Genomic DNA, 21,999 nt, shown 5'->3' on the forward strand with positions numbered 1-21,999 from the left:
CAAAGTGCAGCTTTGAACCCTTTGCATTCTTCATCGGGGTTGATAAAAAAACACACCTTTCTTTTGCACTGGAAGGTGAAATGTTGCTCCTTGCTCTTTTTTCTTCCCCCCTCCTCTTTCTCTCACAATCCTGTGAACTTTTCATAAGATTGTGAACTGCCACCTCCCTCCTTTATAGCATCTTCTAAGTATTCCTCCATCCAATGGCTCTCTTTTGCTCCACCATCTCATTCTTCATCAGTTAAGGCTGGGGACATGTGGGGGAGCTATAATGACCGCAGCATTCCTGGAGATAGCCCTGCGTTGTGTTGGGGTGTAGTGTCTCCCAAATGCCACCAAAGGAGAGAGGTCCATTGGAACTAAGTAAGGAACTGTGGAAAAGAAACATTGAGAGATTAGGGGGTTCAACAGCAATAGCGCTTACCGTATTTTTCGGAGTATAGGACACATTTTTTTCCCTCCTAAAAGGATGAAAATTTGGGTGCGTCTTATACTCCGAATGTAGCCCTGCCCACCCACCACCCCCCACCCTTCGACCTCCATGGGTCCTCTTCCTGGCTACAGAGATTGCCACCGACAATGGTTTGTGTTTTTGGGCTCCGCGCATCGCATTTTCAGCCTCCAAACGCTCCTTTTGAGAGCCCTTCAGTGCTGTGGGGATCACCAAAGCACATCGCTGCCAATTGCCCAAAAATGTGATGTGTTTAGAGGCTGAAAACGTGACGCGTGGTGCCCAAAATGGTTACCCAGAACAGTTGCTGCCTTCTCTTACCCCTTCCGTGCTTCGCCTGCTTTAGTCACTGGAGCTCCCAATGATCAGCTGTGCTTTTGAAGCTATTATTCAGCCTCAATCAGCCCCAACCTTAAAACCAGCGAGCAAACTAATGTACTGAAGCGGACCAGGCTAAGACGCTAGCCAGATGAATACCTGGTAGACAGAATTTTTTTTCCTATTTTCCTCCCTAAAAACTAAGGCATGTCTTATACTCCAGTGTGTCTTATACTCTGAAAAATACGGTAGTTACTGACCCATAGTGCTTTACTGAAGCAAACTGCGACCCCTGGGCCAGGGACCAGCACTGGTCTGCAGCCTGCCAAGAATCTGGCTAAAGCCCCATCTGTGCATTTACGGGATACAGGCAGTGTGCAAAATCATGCCACCGCCCCCCAGTCCATTGAAAAATCATACCAAACTAGTCCACCAAGGTTGGGGTATGTGTGATCTGCTTCACAGCCCTCTCTGAATGGTTTCCCCAACAATCTAGGTCCTCATTTTATCCAACTCGGAAGGATGGAAGGCTGAGTCCACCTTGAGCCGGTAAGAATCGAACTCCTGGCTGCGGGCAGAGTTAGGCTGCAAATATTGCATTCTAACGACTTCATCACCTGCGTTCTTCAAAATGCAGTTCTCCAGCCTCTCATTTTCCAGGGATAATGCTGACATAAAAAATAGGAGAACCTGTCATGTGGATCATTTCACTTTAAAAAAAAAAAGAAGAAGAAGCAACAAATATGATGTGGAAATCTATTCAGCGCTTGATAGATTTGCAATATTTCTTTCTGGAAATTAAATGACCAGACACAGAGATGCTGAACCGTTCAAGCCAGTATGAAGTTGAGTATTGATTTGCTGTGGGTTTTTTTTTCCCAAGGCAAAAGGGTGCCATCTCATGGTCATTTAAAAAAAAATAAATAAGGATTTTTAAAGAAAAGGAAGACCACGTACACAACAGTCGAGGGATTCCTAGGGCTCCATCGATGGCCAGGATTTCAAAAACACAGTTTTCAAACATGGGAATCTCAAGGCATTTTGGAAGCTGTTGATGATGTACTTGGTTAAGCTTTGCCAGCCAACGCAGGAGGAGACAGCTCACGATACGTATCTACTATGACAACGTCTTTAGCAGAGGTGAAACCTACTTACCTTCCTTACCGGTTCGAAAGTACACGCGCCCCACATGCGTCCTCGCTTCACTTGCATGTGCACATGGATCACATGCATGCACAGCCCGCAAAACCTTCTGTGCATGCACAGAAGGCAAAAAACACGTTACTTCCTGAATAAAACCAGGAAATAATGACACCCAGGCAGGTGGGCAGAACTTCTCTCTGCCATCGCTAATGGATCCGCCAAACCACTGGCCCATGATCACTACCGGATCGCGTGATCCGGTCCGAACCAGGAGCATTTCACCCCTGGTCTGTAGAGATTCTCAACCATCCAGGTCATGGTTGTCCTAAAATTGCTTTTTTGGATGAGAAGTGAAACGTCTTCAAAAGAAAAAACAAAGTCCAGTTGTCTCCTGCAAAAGCACCTTTGGGACTACCGTGACAAAAGCTTTTCCTAGTGTCCGTGACCTGGAACCTATTCCACGTGACAATTAAGGTTAAATAAAACCACAGAGAATGTAAACCTAATCTGGCATAGCTTCTTCTCTGGTAATATTACACTACTAATCAGAGCATACAAAACATTTGCTAGAGCAATTCTCAAATACAGCTCATCTGTCTGGAACCCGCACTGCATATCGGACATTAATACAATTAATGTGTCCAGAAATATTTACAAGAAGAGTCCTCCACTCCTCTGCTCCCAATAAAATCCCTCATGCCACCAGACTTAGAAAATTTAGAACTACGTCGCCTTCGGTATGACCTGAGCATAGCTCATAAAATCATCTGCTACAATGTCCTTCCTGTCGATGACTACTTCAGCTTCAACCACAACAATACACGAGCACACAATAGATACAAACTTAAAGGAAACCGCACCAAATTCGATTGCAGAAAATATGACTTCAGTAACAGAGTGGTCAGTGCCTGGAATGCACTACCTGACTCCATGGTCTCATCCCAAAACCCCCAAATTTTTAACCTAAGACTGGCTATTGTCGACCTCACTCCATTCCTAAGAGGTCTGTAAGGGGCATGTGTAAGAGCACCAGCGTGCCTACCGTCCCTGTCCTAATGTTCCCTTTAATTATATTCACTTTATGTATTCAATTCATGCTTATACTTATATATTTATATAATACTTATATATATTATCTAATACGTACTCGACAAATAAATAATAATAAAATATATTCTTTTCCAAAAACACCACACTACTAATCAGAGCATATAAAACATTTGCAAGACCAATTCTAGAATACAGCTCGCCAGTTTGGAACCCTCACCACATCTCTGACATCAATACAATTGAACGTGTCCAGAAATATTTCACAAGAAGAGTTCTCCATTCCTCTGAAAACAACAAAATACCTTATCCCACCAGACTTCCTAGAAATCCTAGGCTTAGAAAACTTGGAACTCCGTCGCCTTCGACAAGACCTAAGCTTAACTCACAGAATCATCTATTGTAATGTCCTTCCTGTTAAAGACTACTTCAGCTTTAATTGCAATAATACTAGAGCAACTAATAGATTTAAACTTAATGTCAACCGCTTTAATCTAGATTGCAGAAAATATGACTTCTGTAACAGAATCATCAGTGCTTGGAATACTTTACCTGACTCTGTGGTCTCTTCCCATAATCCCAAAAGTTTTATCCAAAAACTTTCTACTATTGACCTCACCCCATTCCTAAGAGGACCATAAGGGGAGTGCATAAGCGCACAAACGTGCCTACCGTTCCTGTCCTATTGTTTTATATATATATATATATATATATATATATATATATATATATATATATATATATATATATATATATATATATATATATATATATATTATTTGTTTTCTGAGGTTTTCACGGGTGTTTGTATATAGGTCTTTGGTTGTTCGGGTTTTCTCCCTGTAAAATTGGAAGTGTCTTGGCGACGTTTAAGTCTCATTCGTCATCTTCAGGCTTCAACCGTGCTTCTGGGAGCAATATATATATATATATATATGTTTATTTACTATATAATTGTTATGTATGATACCTACATATATTGTTGTGACAAAATATATATATATATATATATATATATATATATATATATATATATATATATATATATATATATATATATATATATATATATATATATAATCCTCTGTGTCTCCTAACGCACAGAATCAAGTATAAAGCTATTGAAGAGGCATTGAGCCATACCACTTCTGGCAATTCTGACATTCTTCTACTTGCTCTTGCTGGTGAAAAGATCCGTGTGCCCTATTTGTGCAAAGGGGTGTCGAAGCAAAGCAAAAGAATTGGGGTTTTTGGGGGTAGCTCAGGGATGGTGAACCTTTTTGGCACCGAGTGCCCAAAGTGGGACACGCATGTGCATGCACCAGGGCCCCGGAAACTCAAAAGACCACCTGGTCTTCTAGTTTCCAGCATATGCATGTGCACTGGCCAGCTGGTCTTTGGTTTCGGGGCTCCGGCATGTCCAAAGATCAGCTGGCTGGCACGCACGTACGTGCCGGAAACCAGAAGGGCAGCTGGTGACAGTGCGCTTGCCCATAGAGAGGGCTCTGCGAGCCACCTCTGGCATGCGTGCCATAAGTTCGCCATCATGGGGGTAGCTTCTTTCGCTGTGTATTTCACACGCGCCACACACGGAAGCTCTCACCTGCCGAACAAATCTTTACAGCATTCATGCAGAGAGTAGCTGGTAGAGTTGATGGTGGTACTGCTGAAGAAGTCTAAACAGTCGGGCACTTCTCTGGGCACATAAAGGATTCCTGTGGGTAGGAAATTCAGAGCTTGTGGGAAAAGCCACACCTTTGCTTAAAGGGAAAGAAAATCACCAACTGTCTTGTTGCAAAGAAAACCATGTGCAGAAAAAAACACGAGCTTGTGCTTAGGGAACATAAGAACCCTATACGGGTAGTTCTCCACTTCATTTAGTAACCGTTTGAACTTACAACGGCATGAAAAATGGGACTTGTGACCATTTTTCACATGGCCATTGCAGCATTCCCCACAGTCATGAGATCAAAATTGGCAACTGACTCCTATTTACGACGGTTGCAGTGTCCCAGGTCACGTGACCTTCTGACAAGCAAAGTCAATGGGAAAGGCAGGTTTGCTTAACAACAGTGTTGCTATCTTGACAACTGCTGTTGTGCCTCGTCCTCCTCAGCCGGCCCCTCCCGTCTCCTCCCGGGCCTGTTATCAGACTCCGAGTCTGATCATGAAGATGAACGGCCTGTCATGCCTCCAGCCCCCGGCCCTGACCCCATGCCTGGAGAGGAGTCAAGGAGTGAAAACAGAAACCCAATACAGCTCACTCATACTGTGTGTGTTCCTTCGACGCAGCCGTCAGAGCAGGAAGTCAGCCAAGTGGTGCAATTACCCGGACCTGCTCCCTCTGACCCCTCCCTTTCCCAGATGCCGACAGTAGAGACAGCTGAAGACAATTCAGAGTAGGAGGATCCTCACTTCCGGAGATCTGAGAGGCGATGCCAGCAGAAGGAAGGATGGGGCAGGCCTGGATAAATGCTGAGTCATGGAGCCACACCCCACAGCCTATATAAAGGACCTGCTTTTGGCATTCCAGCCTTGAGTCAAGCAAAGTCTCATTTAGTTTGCTGAAGTCACAACTTGGACTCCTGCCTGCCCTGAGAAACCTCGGAGGAATTTGACAAAGCTGCAGAGGCTTCGTTGCCACGTTTGATACGGACTTCCTTGACCCGGTCGTCGGAGGGGGAGGGGGACACGACAACTGCAGCATAAAAGAAAGGCTGTAAACTGGGGCAAAACTTACTTAACGGATGTCTCACTTATCAATAAAAATTTGGGGCTCCGTTGTAGTGGTTTTACTTTTAACCCTGTTCCCCACCTCAAACTCCCCCAGGCAGTACCTGCGATGCAAGCGTTGATTAGAGAGACACAGGCTCCGGTGAGCAGAGCTCGTACAACCACGCTGGAAAAGTCACCCTTGCGTTGTGGTGCCATCGAAGCTTCGCGTTAAAAGAAAAGCAGATGGAACACATGAACACTTTTGGTAACTGAGAATAACCAAGCCTTTGGAAGGAGAGGGTGGGATGCTTTAGCTACAGGGGACGTAGCTATGGGGCAGTCCATTCCTTCCCCGCCACTGGCAGCAAAAAGAGTCTTTTTCCTCCCACCGTAAAGTCTTCATGCTCCGCACTGGTTTATTAACTTACTCAAGCCACCCAGCATGATCCCAATAGAGCTCAGGTTGGCAAATCCACACAGGGCAAAAGTTACAATGGTTTCAGCTCTGGGCTATGGAGAGAGAGAGAGAGAGGGAGGGAGGGAAGCAGGGAGGGAGAGGGAGAGAGCAAGAGAGGGAGGGAGAGGGAGAGGGAAGGAGGCAGGGAAAGAGAGGGAGAGAGTGAGAGAGTGAGGGAGGGAGGGAGGGAAGCAGGGAGGGAGAGGGAGAGAGCAAGAGAGGGAGGGAGAGGGAGAGGGAAGGAGGCAGGGAAAGAGAGGGAGAGAGTGAGAGAGTGAGGGAGGGAGAGGGAGGGAGAACGAGGGAGAGCGAGGGAGGCAGGGAGAGAGAGGTAAAGTGAGCGAGGGAGGGGAAGGGAGGGAGGGAGGGAGGGAGGGAGGAGAGAGAGAAATCAGTGTTGTGATAAAGAATAAATTCACCTAAGTTGGCCTCTTCCAGTTTTCCTTGCTCAGCACTTGCTATTGGGTACTCAACCAAGGTTAGTCAACTATAGGGATCTATGATCGTTCGCCGTGGCCAACTCACCATGGCCAGCTCACACGGCCAACTCGCTGCAGGACAAGAGTTACACTAATATCAAAGATATTACACAGAGAGTCGGCCACGGCAAGTTGGTCGTGGCGAGTTGGTGAGTCGTCCCATTCTACAACCTTAGGATGCGTTAGGGACTTCAACTCCCAGAATTCCCCAGCCAGCACGGGGAAATTGAAATCCATATGTCTTAAAAGTTGCCGAGCTGGAAAAGCATGGGTCTTAAGAAGAAAAGTCCATTGAAAACTCTTGAAACCACATGCCTTCACCAAACTTCACCAAATGAAGAAGAGGGTAAGGTAGGTTGCCTTGGAAGAGAGAGGGCAGTAGCTTTCTTTTCCATACAGTATTATGACCAGGGTACTTACCGAAATCCACTGCTTTTGAGAACCATCCCACTCGGGCAGACCCCTCAGACGATTCTTTTTGTAAGTCGACAATTGCTGATAGGCCACAAATTCATTTAAGAAGAACTTGATTCCTAGCATCTCGGCGACCAGGGAGGCCTCTTCCCAGCTGGCCCCTAACAAGAAGGCTAAAGGCATCAGGACGTATGAGCAGATCAGCTGAAAGCGAGAAGACAATTTCTTTTAAGTTAAGAGCATTGTAAATAAAATGCTCGGCTAACTCATTGTGGTTGGTCTCTTGCCATCTTTTGACACCCACTATATGGTTGGCATCTGCCATGGTTTTCTCTGTACACGCCCATTGGCCCTTCTGCTCCTGAGCATCCCCTCTTTCCAGTGGTGAAATCCATTTTTTAAAAATACCGGTTCTGTGGGCGTGGCTTGGTGGGCGTGGTGTGGCTTGGTGGGCGTGGCTTGGTAGGTGTGGCAGGGGAAGGATACTGCAAAATCTCCATTCCCTCCCCACTCTTGGGGGAAGGATACTGCAGAATCCCCATTCCCTCCCCACTCTTGGGGGAAGGATACTGCAAAATCTCCATTCCCGCCCCACTCTGGGGCCAGCCAGAGGTGGTATTTGCTGGTTCTCTGAATTGCTCAAAATTTCCGCTACTGGTTCTCCAGAACCTGTCAGAACCTGCTGGATTTCACCCCTGGTTTGAACCTCAATTCCAACGTTACGAAGGAGCACGCTCAAATAGCAATGAATTGTAGAAACCCAGAACTAGTAGAAGACACAAGGTGGCCTTCTTCTACCAGAGATGGTTCTAGTCAGGCTGGGCATATCACATCTTAATAATTTAACTAGACAACCTCTCATGCCTCTTGATGTTTTGATTATCCTGTCATAAGCAACTTGGGTGTCTTGCGGAAGATACCTGGAAGGAGAGTTGGGGCACGTTGATCATGCCTCCTAGCCAACTGAGGGCAGCATTGATGAATGCCAGCACAGCCAGGAAGGCAATCAGGTTAGCTGCAATGTTAGCCACTAGGCCCACAGAGACTGTGGCACCGTTACCGGCAGCTTCCAGAATATTCTTTTCCTCCCTGCGGGAAGATACAAAGAGAGAAGGAAATGGAGAGATGGTGCAGAATATTCCTTCCTTCCTTCTTTCCTCTCTCCCTCCCTCCCTCCCTCCCTCCCTCCCCTTCTTTCTTTCTTTCTTTCTTTCTTTCTTTCTTTCTTTCTTTCTTTCTTTCTTTCTTTCCTTCCTTCCTTCCTTCCTTCCTTCCTTCCTTCCTTTTTGCCTTCCCTCCTTCCTTCCATCTTTTTGTTTCCTTCCTTCCTCCCTCCTTCTTAAATTTGTTTCCCATCCATACCTTCCCAGCAGTGATGAAATCCTATTTTTTTTTACTACTGGTTCTGTGGGTGTGGCTTGGTGGGTGTGGCAGAAGAACCGGTAGCGGAAATTTTGAGCAGTTCAAAGAACCGGCAAATACCACCTTCTGGCTAGCCCCAGAGTGGGGTGGGAATGGAGATTTTGCAGTATCCTTCCCCTGGAGTGGAATGGGAATGGGGCTTTTGCAGTATCCTTCCCCTGGAATAGGGTGGGAATGGAGATGTTGCAGTATCCTTCCCCTCATGCCCACCAAGCCACCCCCACCAAGCCATGCCCACCAAGCCACACCCACCAAGCCACACCACACCCACCAAGCCACACCACACCCACCAAGCCACACCCACAGAACCAGTAGTAAAAAAATTTGAATTCCACCACTGATGGGAATCTCACGGATTTTAGTTGCTTCTCACCCGCAGGCAATTTTGACGCCTTCCCGGCTTTGGAATTGGGACTGTTCTACTTCTGGATAGACAAGTTTGGCCATAGCTAAAGCACAAGGTGCTGCCATTACTGAGGCTGCGATCAGAGACGAGGCATCAATCTGCAAAAAGGATCACAAATTACCACAGAAGCGTCGACAGATACGGTGTTATTTAATACGAGAGATTTGACTCTGGAATTTCATGGATTCTGTCCCTTTCCAAACAGTAGTTTAAAAGTTTATCCAGGCAGATAAAAAAAAATAATGATGTAATTATTCTTTGCTGTGGAATAATTAGACGCTCAACTCTTCCAGTCGGTTCCAATCAAAAGGTGATTAGCTTATTGGGAAATACAAGGCATTTTGCCCAGGCTCCTACACAGTTTATTAGAATATGATACTAATAATACCAAATCTCACATCATGAGATGACCTTTTACTACAATTTTCCCTTCACCCGATAAAACAACTCAGGCCAAAGGCCAGACTATAATTAAAGATAAAATAAGATTCAGCTTTAAACTGAGTTGCAGTAACAATCCGAGTAAATTGGCTTTGTCAAATGTGGTTCACTCCAACCCATGCCCTCTGGATGTTCATCCAGTTCCCATTTGGCCTGATCAAATGCCTTTTCTAAATGACCTTCATCTGATTAAATGAAGTTCACCCCAAGGCCTACACTTAGGAAGGACCTAAAGAACGTCCCCAATATTGTACCAATCAAATAGCCTGGATCAGGAAACATGAAAGTGTGTATAATCTGCCATGGTACATATGATAATTCCATATCATTTGTGCAACAGTAAATCCTGCTGTACAAGAATTTCCTCCTCTTTTACAGACTCAGCTGTTTGATACTTATTTTCTTGTACAGTAAACTCACTCCCACCATCAAAGCTGGCACCAGCCAGAGCATAGAACAACTCAAAGAAGTAGTGCAAGATCGGAAGATGTGGAGAGACCTGGTCCATGGAATCACCAAGAGTCAGATACGACCAGTGATGGGATTCAAATAATTTAACAACCGGTTCTCTGTCCTAATGTTGTTTCTTCCAACAACCAGTTCGCCAAACTGCTCAGAAAGTTAACAACCGGTTCTCCCGAAGTGGTGCGAAGTGGCTGAATCCCACCACTGGATACGACTGAATGGATATCATATTTCATCAGACTCACCCCAAATGAAATGTATGCGCCCATCACACTACCAGCAATGGTAGCAAAGCCACCGGTCATCACAGCATGGACTTCTGAACGTGTCATGTCCCCCAGGTAGGGACGGATGAGCAGAGGTGCTTCGGTCTGGAGGACAAAAGATAAAATCAAATAGAGGTTTACCAAGACGTCTGCAGATCCCAGAAATACATCTCAAAAACAACAAGTAGATAGCATGATTCAATGTTCTGCCTGAAGACACAGCCCAGGAGAATAAAATACTCACTTCTGGAATAAACTATGAGAAAGAGAGCGTCCAGTTTTGTGATTGCTTCACATTTCAAAAATGAAAGAGAAATTCATTTGAATGCAAACTTACCTCGTTTTGCACTTCAGAACCAAAATACAACCCAAACATTAGCTAGTTCTAAAATCTGCATTTCTTTAAGTGTTGCAAAGCAGAATAAAAGGAAGAAAGGTTATATCGAAGAAAAAGGCAAAGATGCATGTATACAGAAAAAATGTATGTATGTATGTATGTATGTATGTATGTATGTATGTATGTATTTTCAAATCAGAAGCATGTATCCCTTTTCACAGCATTTTTTTTCCAAATCGTCGGGGGAAGAAAAGAGACTATTCTATGTGTAAGATGATGTTGCTGCCCAAGTTCAACTTTCTATTTGAGATGCTACCACTAAATTTGACAGAGAAAGATATTGAAGGATATCAGAAAAAACTGGATAAATTTTGTAATGGTGGTAAAAGACCTAGATTAGTGAAGAAAATGTGGTATCAAAATCAAAAGGAAGGTGGATTAGGAATCCCCAAATTATTTAATTATTACTGTGCGTATGGTATCCGGATAGTGGTAAAAATATTTAAAGGTGAAGATAACTATTGGAGAGACTTAGAGTTAAGGGATATAGAGAAATTTGGATCAAGGTGGTTTTTAGATAAAGCAAATTTAAAATGTGTAAGTAGAAGTTATTGGTTAAAGGGATTAAGTAAAATGTGGAATAAATTTGTTAAAATTTTAATTCCGGATATAATCTTTTTGGGGGAGACAATTGAATTTGGCCGATTAAAATAATATAAAACGAATGAAGTGATTAAAGAGGAAAATATAGAAATTATTAGAGATTGGATAAAAGTTATGGGAAATGAAAGGAGGAATAAAGAAATTATTGAAAAATTAGGGTTAAGTTGGTTTGAAAAAATACAGATAGAAAAATGGACAAAAAAACTAAAGGAAAATTATTCGATAAATAGATGTGAAACTGAATTTGAATATTTAGTATCTCGGATTATGAAAGATGAAATTGGGCTAAAGGGACTCGTTAGTAGGGTTTATAAGATTATAAATTCTGATGAAAAATTACAAAGAGTGATGAGGACAAATTGGGAAAAAGATCTTAATATTGAAATACCAGAGTCAGATTGGAATGTGAATTGGAAGAGTAGAATTATGAGAACTTTATCTATAAGGATTAAAGAGCACAATTATAAAGTTGTTTGGAAATGGTATTTGACTCCAGTAAGATTGTCACAAATGGATAAAAAAATTAGTAAAAAATGTTGGAGATGTGAGATGGAATTGGGGACTTATGAACATATGTGGTATAATTGTGATAAGGTTAAAAAGTTTTGGCAACAATTGGAGAAAATGATATTTGAAATGATGGGGAAAGTAATAACATTGAGAGTGGAAACTATATTATTGTTGGTAATTAAGGAAATAGAATTAACAAAATATGAAAAAGAATTGATTAGAATTATGATTATAATAGGTAGAATTATAATAGCTAGATATTGGAAACTAGATGTGATTTTTAGAATAGAAGAGTGGAATTCTGAAATGTGGAAATTAGCTTTAAATGATAAAATGACATGTGATATTAAAATTAAAAGTGGTGTGTATAAAGAAGATATTTTCTGGAAGACTTGGAAACCATTTGTGGACTTTGCGCTTGGAACATTGGACGCTTCAGTACCTGTACCTCGAGAACGTGGATTTTGGCAATCATGAGGATATATCCGAAGACCCAAATCTTCCTTTTATGTATAGCACAAGGGTGTAATAATGTATTTTCTTTTTGTTTGTTTGTTGTAAAAAAAGTAATAAAAAAAGTAATAAAAAAAAAAAGAAAAGAGACTATTCTCACATGCAGAAACAAATTAGCTTTGGAAAATGAAAAACAGAAAGAAATTAGAAGGGAAATCTGTTCCCTCTCTTGTTTAGAGAGGAGAAGGTTGAGAGGACCATTCATGGGCATCCATGGAGGAAGTCAAGATCACTTACCACTTACCATCCCCACAAATACATTCCCCACCACGCTCAGAGATTCGGTGGCCGCTGTGCCCATTGTAATTTGCAGGAGCCAGGACAACTGTTGGAAGAAGGTTGGAGAGTGTGACTTGGAGGACACGGGCAGCTTATGGGTCATTTTCCCAGAATATCCTAGATTTAATTCTCTTGCTGGTTCATTGGCCACCCTTGCAACAATGACACATCCTTAGCTGTTGGGGTCATAGCTCAGTGGCAAGCATATGCTTTGCGTTCCAGAAAGCCTTTGGTCCAAAGTCTGATACATTTCAATAGGATTGAAGGATCTGAAAACCAAAAGAGCTTCTTCCAGAAAGCAGGTCTAGAATGACCTAGATCAGGAGGTCTCCAACCTTGGCAACTTTAAGCCTGGAGGACTTCAACTCCCAGAATTCCCCAGCCAGCTTTGCTGGGAGAAGTAATATTACTCTCTTCGGGTTCCTTAGAACAGGGGTCACCAACCTTTCGGACCTCAGGGACCACTAAATTCATAATTTTAAATCCCGTGGACCACTAATATGATTATTTTTTAAAAAAAGATAAATAATATTTTTGTTGTTGTTTGTTCCGAAGTTGTGTCCGACCCATCGCGACCCCATGGACAACAAAATAATATTTTGTGCAATGTAAAAAATGCAAATAATTTTTCTGTGGACCACCAAAATTTTCTTGCGGACCACCGGTTGATGCCTTAGAATGTATCTTGGCCTTTCCAGGTGGTGCCTTATAGCCAGATGTATGGTACATATGGATGATCAATATACTGTTTAGCTCCATCAGGAAAATTATAAGCTTACTCTTGAAATCCTAAAACTCAGCGTTACCTTCAGGATTATAAACTGCATGACTCCCAAGTAGTAGAGGACGGACATCACACAACTGAAGAAGACAATAATAGGCAGGGCCTGGAGACAAAATAGAACAGTATGTACCTTTAGTACAGGACATCTGCAGCTAGAACCTGTTGGATTTCACCCCTGGCATGATGTTACACTCCCTAGTTGACAAAAGGACACAGAATGGACCGGCCAAGGCGTCCCATTCCATCTTTCACCCAAGCATAAAGAACCCAAGACCTCGGCGAGGCAGCTGTGAAGCCAGTTTTAAGACCTTCAAGAGAAAGTGGGGGCCAGAAAGAGGAGGGGAGGGAGAGTATGTTTTATCTACATTCACCTGAAAGGCAAAACTTTCTTGAATCAGTTTCTCCCCAAAGACAAAGCTGGATCCTGCCGTCGTGTAGTTGAGGAACGCCTGTGAGAGGAACAATATGCGAAGGAACGTTTGGAAATAGAGTCAAGTTCGTTTTTTTAAAAATCCCACTTCTGGATATAACATCTTCAAACATTATTCTACCATACCTGAATCTGATGGCCAAGCCATTGGAAAGCCTGAAATCCAGGTTCAGTTCGGATGATGAAGAGTCCAAGCACAAACTGTAGACCAAGGCCCCACAACACAGCTCTCCAGGATACCTGCAATCCAGAACATTTTGTGAACATCTTCTAGACCAGGGCTGTCAAACTCGATTTCATTCAGGGCCGCATCAGGGTTGTGTGGGACTTGGGGAGGGGGGGCAGGTGGGCATGGCCAAGGTGGGAGCGGCCAGCTCGACATCACTCGTGTCGGGGCACCTATGGAGTCCTGAAGGCTCTGCCAGTGAAAATGAGCTCCCGAGCTCTGTTTTTGATTGGGACGGCCTCCTGCAACCCTCTGCCAGAGAAAACGGAGCTCGGGAGAGCCACACACAGCCCTCTGGAGCTCCATTTTCACTGGCAGAGGCACTGCGGGCCGGTCCTTAGCTGTTTCCAGGGCGGCCCCGCAGGCCAGATCTAAGCAGGGGTGAAATCTACTTACCTTCCTTACTGGTTCGGAAGTGCACGCGCAGTCCCTCTGCACATGCGCAAAACCTTCTGCACATGCGCAGAGGGTAAAAAATACATTACTTCCTGGTTAAAACCAGGAAGTAACAACACCCGGGCAGGTGGGCGGAACCTCTCGCCACCATCGCTACCGGTTCTGCGAACCACCTGCCATGATTGCTACCGGATTGCCTGATCTGGTCCGAACCGGGAGCATTTCACCCCTGGATCTAAGCACCCTATGGGCCAGATCTGGCCCCCAGGTCTTTTTTTTTTTTAATTGAAAAAGTTTTGCAAAACTTTCCCCCTCCCCACATTTTCCCCCTCCCCCCTAGTCCCCTCCCTCCTCCCTTCACAAACGCCCTTCCCCCCTCCCCCCTCGACTTCCCAGAACAAACACAAGGTGTAGTTAAAAATAAAACAAACATATGCTAAAAAAAATTTCCTCCTAACTCAATTATACTCCTACAATTCTCATCAATTCCTAACTTCCCCCAAAACAATCAAAAATAATACATCCTAATCATTCAAAGGCAGTCTGATAACTCTTAGTCTGATATCTGTTTTGAATGTAGTCAATCCATTTTTTCCATTCATTTAAATATCTTTCTTGCGTGTTGTCTTTCAAAAAGGCCCATCTCAGCCAAATTGGCAACTTTCAATATCCATTCTCCTATTGTAGGTACTTTCTTTTTTCTTCCAATACTGGCCTATCAGTATCCCAGGTCTTGAGTTTGACACCCCTGTTCAAGACCCACGAGAGACAGCAGATTTGCACATTGGAGAGAGGGAAGCCTTGAGGTTAAACCACCACTGATCTGTAGACCTCAGGAACCGAAGTCCCTAAAGTGCTTTTTCAAAAGGCAACCGGACTTTGTTTTTCCTTGAAGACATTTTGCTTCTCATCCAAGAAGCTACTTGGACTCGTGTCAGAACTGAAGAAGCTTCTTGGATGAAAAGCGAAAAGTCTTCAAGGAAAAAGAAAGTCCGTTTAGCTTTTGGAAAAGCACCTTTGCTTTTGGATGACCTGGATGACTGAGAATCTCTGTAGAAATTCAGCAGCCAAAGAGGCAAAGACAGTCAAATACATGACTGGAAAAATCAATCCGTGCTCAGTGTCGCCTTAACTCAGACTTTCCTAATGCTGCAGATCAAACCAAGTTTCAGAGGAACAATTGGTCATCTTCAAAGAGCAAGTGACTCAGTGGTGGCTTCCGCTTACCTTCGCTACCGGTTTGCAACTGTGGCCGCATGCGCAGACCATCCATGTCCATCATCACCATGGATGATGTCCGGGCGGGTGGGCGGAGCCTCCAGCTGCTGCTGCACCCGGTTCGGGCGAACCGAGGCGAACCGGTAGAAACCCACCACTGAAGCGACTTCTCCCTAAGCCAACATCATGGAGAATTTATAGACTGCTCCTTGAAGTATGACTGGAGGTAGAGCGAATAAAGAAGCAGCAGCGAAAGACGAAGTCTACTCTGTTGAATCTTGGTTAGGTTTAAGGTACCAAATTAAAAATAGTAATAATGATGATGGTGGTGCTTACAGCCATGTGATGCTTGGAGAAGAGAAATAACAAGAAGACCAGCACACAGAAGCCACCCAATGAGACCAGCTGTTCTTTCCTCTGGGACATGTCCAGAACCAGCCATGTGATCAAAGCAATTAGAAGAATGGCACACAAAACCCTAGAAAATTACAGGGGAAGCAGAATAATATGTACGTGACTAAACATCCATCCGCAATAAGCCATTTATTAAATATACATTCTTGATAAGCCTGTGGGGGGAGGGGAAGGGGGAGGAACAAAAGATAATAGGTTGGGATATAAGAAAAGTCCTGACCATTTTTTTAATCAATTGTATTATGTTTGTGTTCCATCACTTATATTCAGGGGTGGGATTCAGCTGGTTCGGACCGATTCGGGCAAACCGGATGTTAGTTTTAATCTGGTTTGCCAAACCGGTAGTTACAATGACTGGCTGACCCCGCCCACCCACCCCTCCCAGGAGTCTCCATGTGGCAGTGACTGTGCGGAGGCTCTGGGAGGGTGAAAAACAAGCCTACTGGAAGTCAAGAAATGGGCCCGTCTCCAGTCACTGGAGGGTCTCTGGTCCCTGGGGAAGGCAGTTTTTGCCCTCCTGAAGGCTCAAGGAAAGCCTCTGGAGCCTCAGGAGGGTGAACCCGCCCCCCCCCCGATGGTGCAGTAGGCCGAGTTAGCCACACACCCATGGCCACGCCCACTCAGCAAGCGGGCAGCAGACTGGTTGTTAAATTTTTCAATTTACCACCCCTGTTATATTATTTCTTTCCTTGTGCTGTGCTGTGCATGGCATTGCATTGCATTGCATGGCACTGCATGGCATTGCATGGCACTGCATGGCATTGCATGGCACTGCATGGCACTGCATGGCATTGCATGGCACTGCATGGCATTGCATGGCACTGCATGGCATTGCATGGCACTGCATGGCACTGCATGGCATTGCATGGCATTGCATGGCACTGCATGGCATTGCATGACATTGCATGGCATTTATTCCTCCATGACCATAGAGTCATAGGATGGAAACTCTCCTTTAGGGTCGCCCAATCCAACCACCAGCTCAATGCTCTAGAAATGCTCTAATACCTAAAGGAGCAGAGTGAAGATTGGCTCACCGTGGCTTCTTGAAAAAGACCTGACCATAAAACTGACCTGTGCAGCTGGTCAGCCCCTTACCATTTCAGCCACGGCCAGGCCTTCTGACAGCATTTCCTGCAGGGGCTCAACATCTGGATAATCTTGGCTCCAAAACATTTTTTGACTAAGCTATAAGCCAGGAAAGCAACAACCAGGCTTGTTAGAATGATCAGCGCCAAAGCTCGATGGTAGTCCAGGTAGCAAGCAGCAACAAAGTAGGCCAGGTAGCCTAGAATGAGAATAGCAACAGCACTTAGATTTATATACCGCTTTCCAGTGCTTTCCAGCACTCTCTGGGTGGTTTACAGAGTCAGCCTCTTGCCCCCAACAATCTGGGTCCTCATTTTACCAACCCTCAGAAGGATGGAAGGCTAAGTCAACCTCGAGCCAGTCAGGATCAAACTCCTGGCTGTGGGCAGAGCGAGCCTGCAATACTGCATTTTGACCAATGCACCACCAAGATTCAAGGCATTGAACATCAAGATATCAAAGCACCAAACAGCCCAAGGTCTCAAGGCATCAGAAACCACCGCAAATTAGGTTCAGCTGGTCCATACACCTCATTTAGACTGGTGCCATTCTCAAAGGTTTGGGGCAGAAGTTCCAGCGCCGGCTGGAACACAGGTAGTCCTCTATTTATGAACGTTTATTTAGCGACCCATTCAAAATTACAACACCACTGGAAAAAAAGTAACTTACAAGCTATCCTTGCACTTACAAACATCATAAGGATCTCCATGGTCATGTCATCAAAATTCAGGCGTTTGGCAACTGAGGGGCCTCTGGTGGCTCAGCAGACTAAGTCTGTCTGTTATTAACACAGCTGCTTGCAATTACTGCAAGTTCAAGTCCCATCAGGCCCAAGGTCGACTCAGCCTTCCATCCTTTATAAGGTAGGTAAAATGAGGACCCAGATTGTTGGGGGCAATAAAAGTTGACTTTGTATATAATATACAAATGGATGAAGACTATTACTTAACACTGTGTAAGCCACCCTGAGTCTTCGGAGAAGGGCGGGATATAAATTCAAATAAAAAAAAACCCTGACATGTATTTATAACAGTTGCAGCTTCCCAGGGTCATGTGATCACCATTTTCAACCTGAGACTGAAAGACCTACCTAGACATAAGATGCCTAAGAAGACCTTGTGGAATAATTCACGATGAGCCTTGCAAAATCTCTTCGCTTTAGAGAAAGGCTGAGTCATGTTCTTGAACCTGCTGAAAGGCACATCAAGAAAATCAACGTTAAAAGACATCTGGAAGGGATATTGTACATATTTTCGTGGAGCCCCATTTTAGATATTTATGATTAGATTAGATATTAGATCAGGGGTGAAATCCAGCAGGTTCTGACAGGTTCTAGAGAAGCGGTAGCGGAAATTTTGAGTTGTTCGGAGAACCGGTAGAGGAAATTTTGAGTAATTCAGAGAGCCGGCAAATGCCACCTCTGGCTGGCCTCAGTGTGGGGTGGGAATGGAGATTTTGCAGTATCCTTCCCCTGCCACGCCCACCAAACCACACCACATCACCTAACCCATGCCCACAAAACCGGTAATAAAATTTTTTGGATTTGACCACTGTATTAGATTGGCCATATATCTCAGTGACTGTGTTCTGCAAGCTGAATCTGTTTGACTTGTTTAGATCTTGATGGGACAGATAGCTAAAGATCCCATCACCAGTGAAATGCCATCTTCAGATACTCTATATCAGCCCTTCTCAGCAATCTCCCTACAGGGGTCTCCAAACTTGGCAATTTTAAGACTTGTGGACTTCAACTCCCAGAATTGCTCTGCCACGTGCTGGAGGAATTCTGGGAATTGAAGTCCACAAGTCTTAAAGTTAAAAAGTTTGAAGACCTCTGGCTGGTATAATAGCTTAACCTCTAAAAATCTGGTTCAATCCGTCATTGTAACATATTTGGAGAACCATTAAAACACCCAAAGACCTTCAAGGATGAATAAAATCAAGCACTTTCCATATGAGACCACATCAGCTTGATCAATCCCACAACTTCATTCTTTTTAAAAAAAATCTCACTCCATTAATACAGTAAACAGCTCAGAGTTTCTGGAAACGGAGCAGCATACAAACGATAATAATAATAACAATCAATATCCAAATGAGTTATCGTATTTCTGCGGCATTTCTGAGAGGTAATTGACAAATGTATCTTTTCTTTTTATGTACACTGAGAGCCTATACACCAAAGACAAATTCCTTGTGTGTCCAATCACACTTGGCCAATAACGAATTCCTATTCTATTCTATTCTACTCTACTCTACTCTACTCTACTCTACTCTACTCTACTCTACTCTACTCTACTCTACTCTACTCTACTCTCTACTCTACTCCATTCCATTCCATTCTATATTTTCTGTTCTGTTCTGTTTTAGTCTAGTCTAGTCTAGTCTAGTCTAGTCTAGTCCATTCCATTCCATTCCATTCCATTCCATTCCATTCCATTCCATTCCATTCCATATTTTCTATTCTATTCTATTCTATTCTATTCTATTCTATTCTATTCTATTCTATTCTATTCTATTCTATTCTATTCTATTCTCAATTCAATTCAAATCTTTATTGTCAGTGCACAATGTACAAAGAGATTGGTTGAACTCCCTCAGTGCACCCCCCCAACACAATACAACTCACAGTGAAGACAGAAAATCCAACCCAGTAAATCATATTAACAAAACACCCAGTTCTATTCTATTCTATTCTATTCTATTCTATTCTATTCTATTCTATTCTATTCTATTCTTCCTTGCAAGAGTTGGGGTGAGAAGAAAAACTGGAATCTCAGATTGGGGCTGCCAATCTACAGGGGCTCACACGAAACAGCAGTTCTAAGAAGGGGAACATCTGGGGATCTTATAATGTTAAACAACAGTTGACTCTCCAGCTGAAACAACATCACCAAGTTTCCTTGGTCATCCATATTTAGTACCTCCCAAAATGATCGTCCTGGACAGGATTCTCTTCCTCGAACTCAAGAGAGGGTGCTTCATTTCCATTTGTCTCTGATTCCTGTCAAAAACACAGACTCCATTCACCATCTTTGAGGAAGGTGCGACACACAAACCTAAGGAGAGGAAGAAAAACTTACCGCACTATATCCATTTTTAGGTGGAATCTTGACTTCCTCCACTCTGTTTGTCTCTGATTCCTACCAAAAACACAGACACCATTACCATCTTTGGGGAAAGTGTGAAGGACAAAGCTAAGGAGAAGAAGAAATTGATTGCAGAAAATATGACTTCAGTAACAGAGTTGTTAATGCCTGGAATGCACTACCAGACTCTGTGGTCTCTTCCCAAAATCCCCAAAGCTTTAACCAAAAACTGTCTACTATTTATTTATTTATTTATTTATTTATTTAATCATATTTATATACCGCCCTATCTCCCGAAGGACTCACCCCATTGACCTCACCCCATTCCTAAGAGGTCTGTAAGGAGCGTGCATAAGAGCACCAACGTGCCTACTGTTCCTGTCCTAATGTTCCCTTTGATTGTATCCAATTTCTTATAGTTATTACATACTTATGCCTATATATATATATATTTGTTTTCTGAGATTTTCACGGGTGTTTGTATGTAGGACTTCGGTTATTTGGGTTTTCTCCCACGTAAAATTGGAAGTGTCTTGGCGACGTTTCGATGAAGTCCCATTCGTCATCATCAGGCTAGGTGTTTACAGCTTCGTGCTTCTAGGAGCAATGCTAGATCATTGCTCCTAGAAGCATCATTGCTCCTAGAAGGATCATTGCTCCTAGAAGCACGAAGCTGTAAACACCAGCCTGAAGATGACGAATGAGACTTCGTCGAAACGTCGCCAAGACACTTCCAATTTTACGTGGGAGAAAACCCGAATAACCAAAGATCTATATATGTGTATAATTATTTCATGCTTATGCTTATATATACTGTTGTGACAAATAAATAAATAAATAAATAAAAAACTTACCGAAGGCTCAAATCCTGGGTTTGTCAAGCCCGTATGACTGTTTTTAGGTGAATTCTTGACTTCGTCCATCGTCTTGGGATTCTGAAGCTGCTACCTCCACCTTGCTGTGTTTTGGAAGACAAGATCCACGGTCAGCTTGGCAAGTAGCACCCCAGAGCATCTTCCTGCTGTCAGAACAGCCACGGTCCCATCCCTGCCCTTCCCAACCTCCCTCCCTCCCTCCCTCCAGCAGTTCAATCCTATAATCCCAGTTCCAGGTAGGAATGCCGCTGTCCATGGGCCACAAAGATCTTTAGGAGCCACAAACCTGTTGAGTTAATCAATTACCTGACACTACCTATTTCAGTTGTACTGGATGGTGAATTGGTTGCACCTTTGCTATCACAATGTGCAGCTCTCCTTCTCAACCAACAAGACGGACCGAGATTCTTGCCACTGTATTTCCTTCCAGAACTGCAGGAGATCACAAGCCAGATCCCACCGTTTTTTGCTGCCTGGCTCCTTCGTCTAGGGGAACCAGTTGTTCCTTAATCCCTCTTTAATGGGTTTAATTCCCTTCCCAATGCTATCAGTAATCCTACCCATATTCATGGTAAATAATTCCCAGCAGAATCAGTCTCTTCCCAGCTTATCCTCAGAACCAGTAAGAAGTCCTTTTGTTACTACTTATCCTTAAGACAGGATCATAAATCAGTAATCAATTAACTGCACAACCATAGTCCAAAGACCTGGAGATAGATTTATTAGCCCATAAAAGTCCTCCTCCACACCAATCTCACCCAACTGGGAGTTTTATTATGTTTCAACATCCCACTATTTCTACCTACCTATTTCCAGGAAGATTTTCATTCCTCTCCCCTCCCGGGAATTGAGAAGACTAGATCCCAATCCAGTCAAAGTCAAAATCCATTCTCCAACAACTACAAGAAATGGGTGGCGGGGAGGACATAGTAGATTGCAGAAAGAATCTCCAGGAGGCCTTGCTGGAGACTTGTTAGTCCTCCTGAGGTCTTCTTGATGTCCTTCAGATATGAAACTCACCTGGTTTTAGACTGTAAAGCCAGGGTGAAATCCAGCAGGTTCTGACAGGGTCTGGAGAACCGTTAGCGGACATTTTGAGCAGTTGGCAAATACCACCTCTGGCTGGTCCCAGAGTGGGGTGGGAATGGATAT

At 43.7% G+C, this 21,999-nt stretch overlaps 1 protein-coding gene across 1 annotated transcript; it reads right to left on the reverse strand.

The window, feature by feature from the left end:
- Window positions 1-92: 92 nt before the first annotated feature.
- LOC131184770 (sodium/nucleoside cotransporter 1-like) lies at window positions 93-20,895 on the reverse strand. The gene is made up of 17 exons (XM_058156477.1): window positions 20,827-20,895; window positions 19,967-20,026; window positions 17,974-18,112; window positions 16,893-17,082; window positions 15,717-15,858; window positions 13,667-13,780; window positions 13,482-13,559; window positions 13,133-13,213; window positions 12,292-12,372; window positions 10,004-10,129; window positions 8,820-8,950; window positions 7,945-8,113; window positions 7,031-7,228; window positions 6,103-6,184; window positions 5,797-5,895; window positions 4,563-4,674; window positions 93-371 (listed from the first exon to the last, which is right to left on the reverse strand). The coding sequence occupies exons 1-17, from the start codon at window positions 20,893-20,895 to the stop codon at window positions 242-244; spliced, it is 2,001 nt and encodes a 666-aa protein (XP_058012460.1). The 3' UTR covers window positions 93-241.
- Between the last annotated feature and the right edge of the window lie 1,104 nt (window positions 20,896-21,999).

The sequence above is a fragment of the Ahaetulla prasina genome, chromosome 13 (genome assembly GCF_028640845.1).
Source record: "Ahaetulla prasina isolate Xishuangbanna chromosome 13, ASM2864084v1, whole genome shotgun sequence".
Classification (NCBI taxonomy): domain Eukaryota; kingdom Metazoa; phylum Chordata; class Lepidosauria; order Squamata; family Colubridae; genus Ahaetulla; species Ahaetulla prasina.

Bases quoted from the DNA above. Each gene is read 5' to 3' on its own strand.
- LOC131184770 (XM_058156477.1), bottom strand. From the start codon at position 20,895: ATGGACGAAGTCAAGAATTCACCTAAAAACAGTCATACGGGCTTGACA. The intron at 13,781-15,716 runs GTAAGCACCACC...TCTGGATTGCAG, and splicing joins TCTCCAAGCATCACATGGCT to GTATCCTGGAGAGCTGTGTT. The intron at 7,229-7,944 runs GTATCTTCCGCA...TCTCGCTTTCAG, and splicing joins TGCCCCAACTCTCCTTCCAG to CTGATCTGCTCATACGTCCT.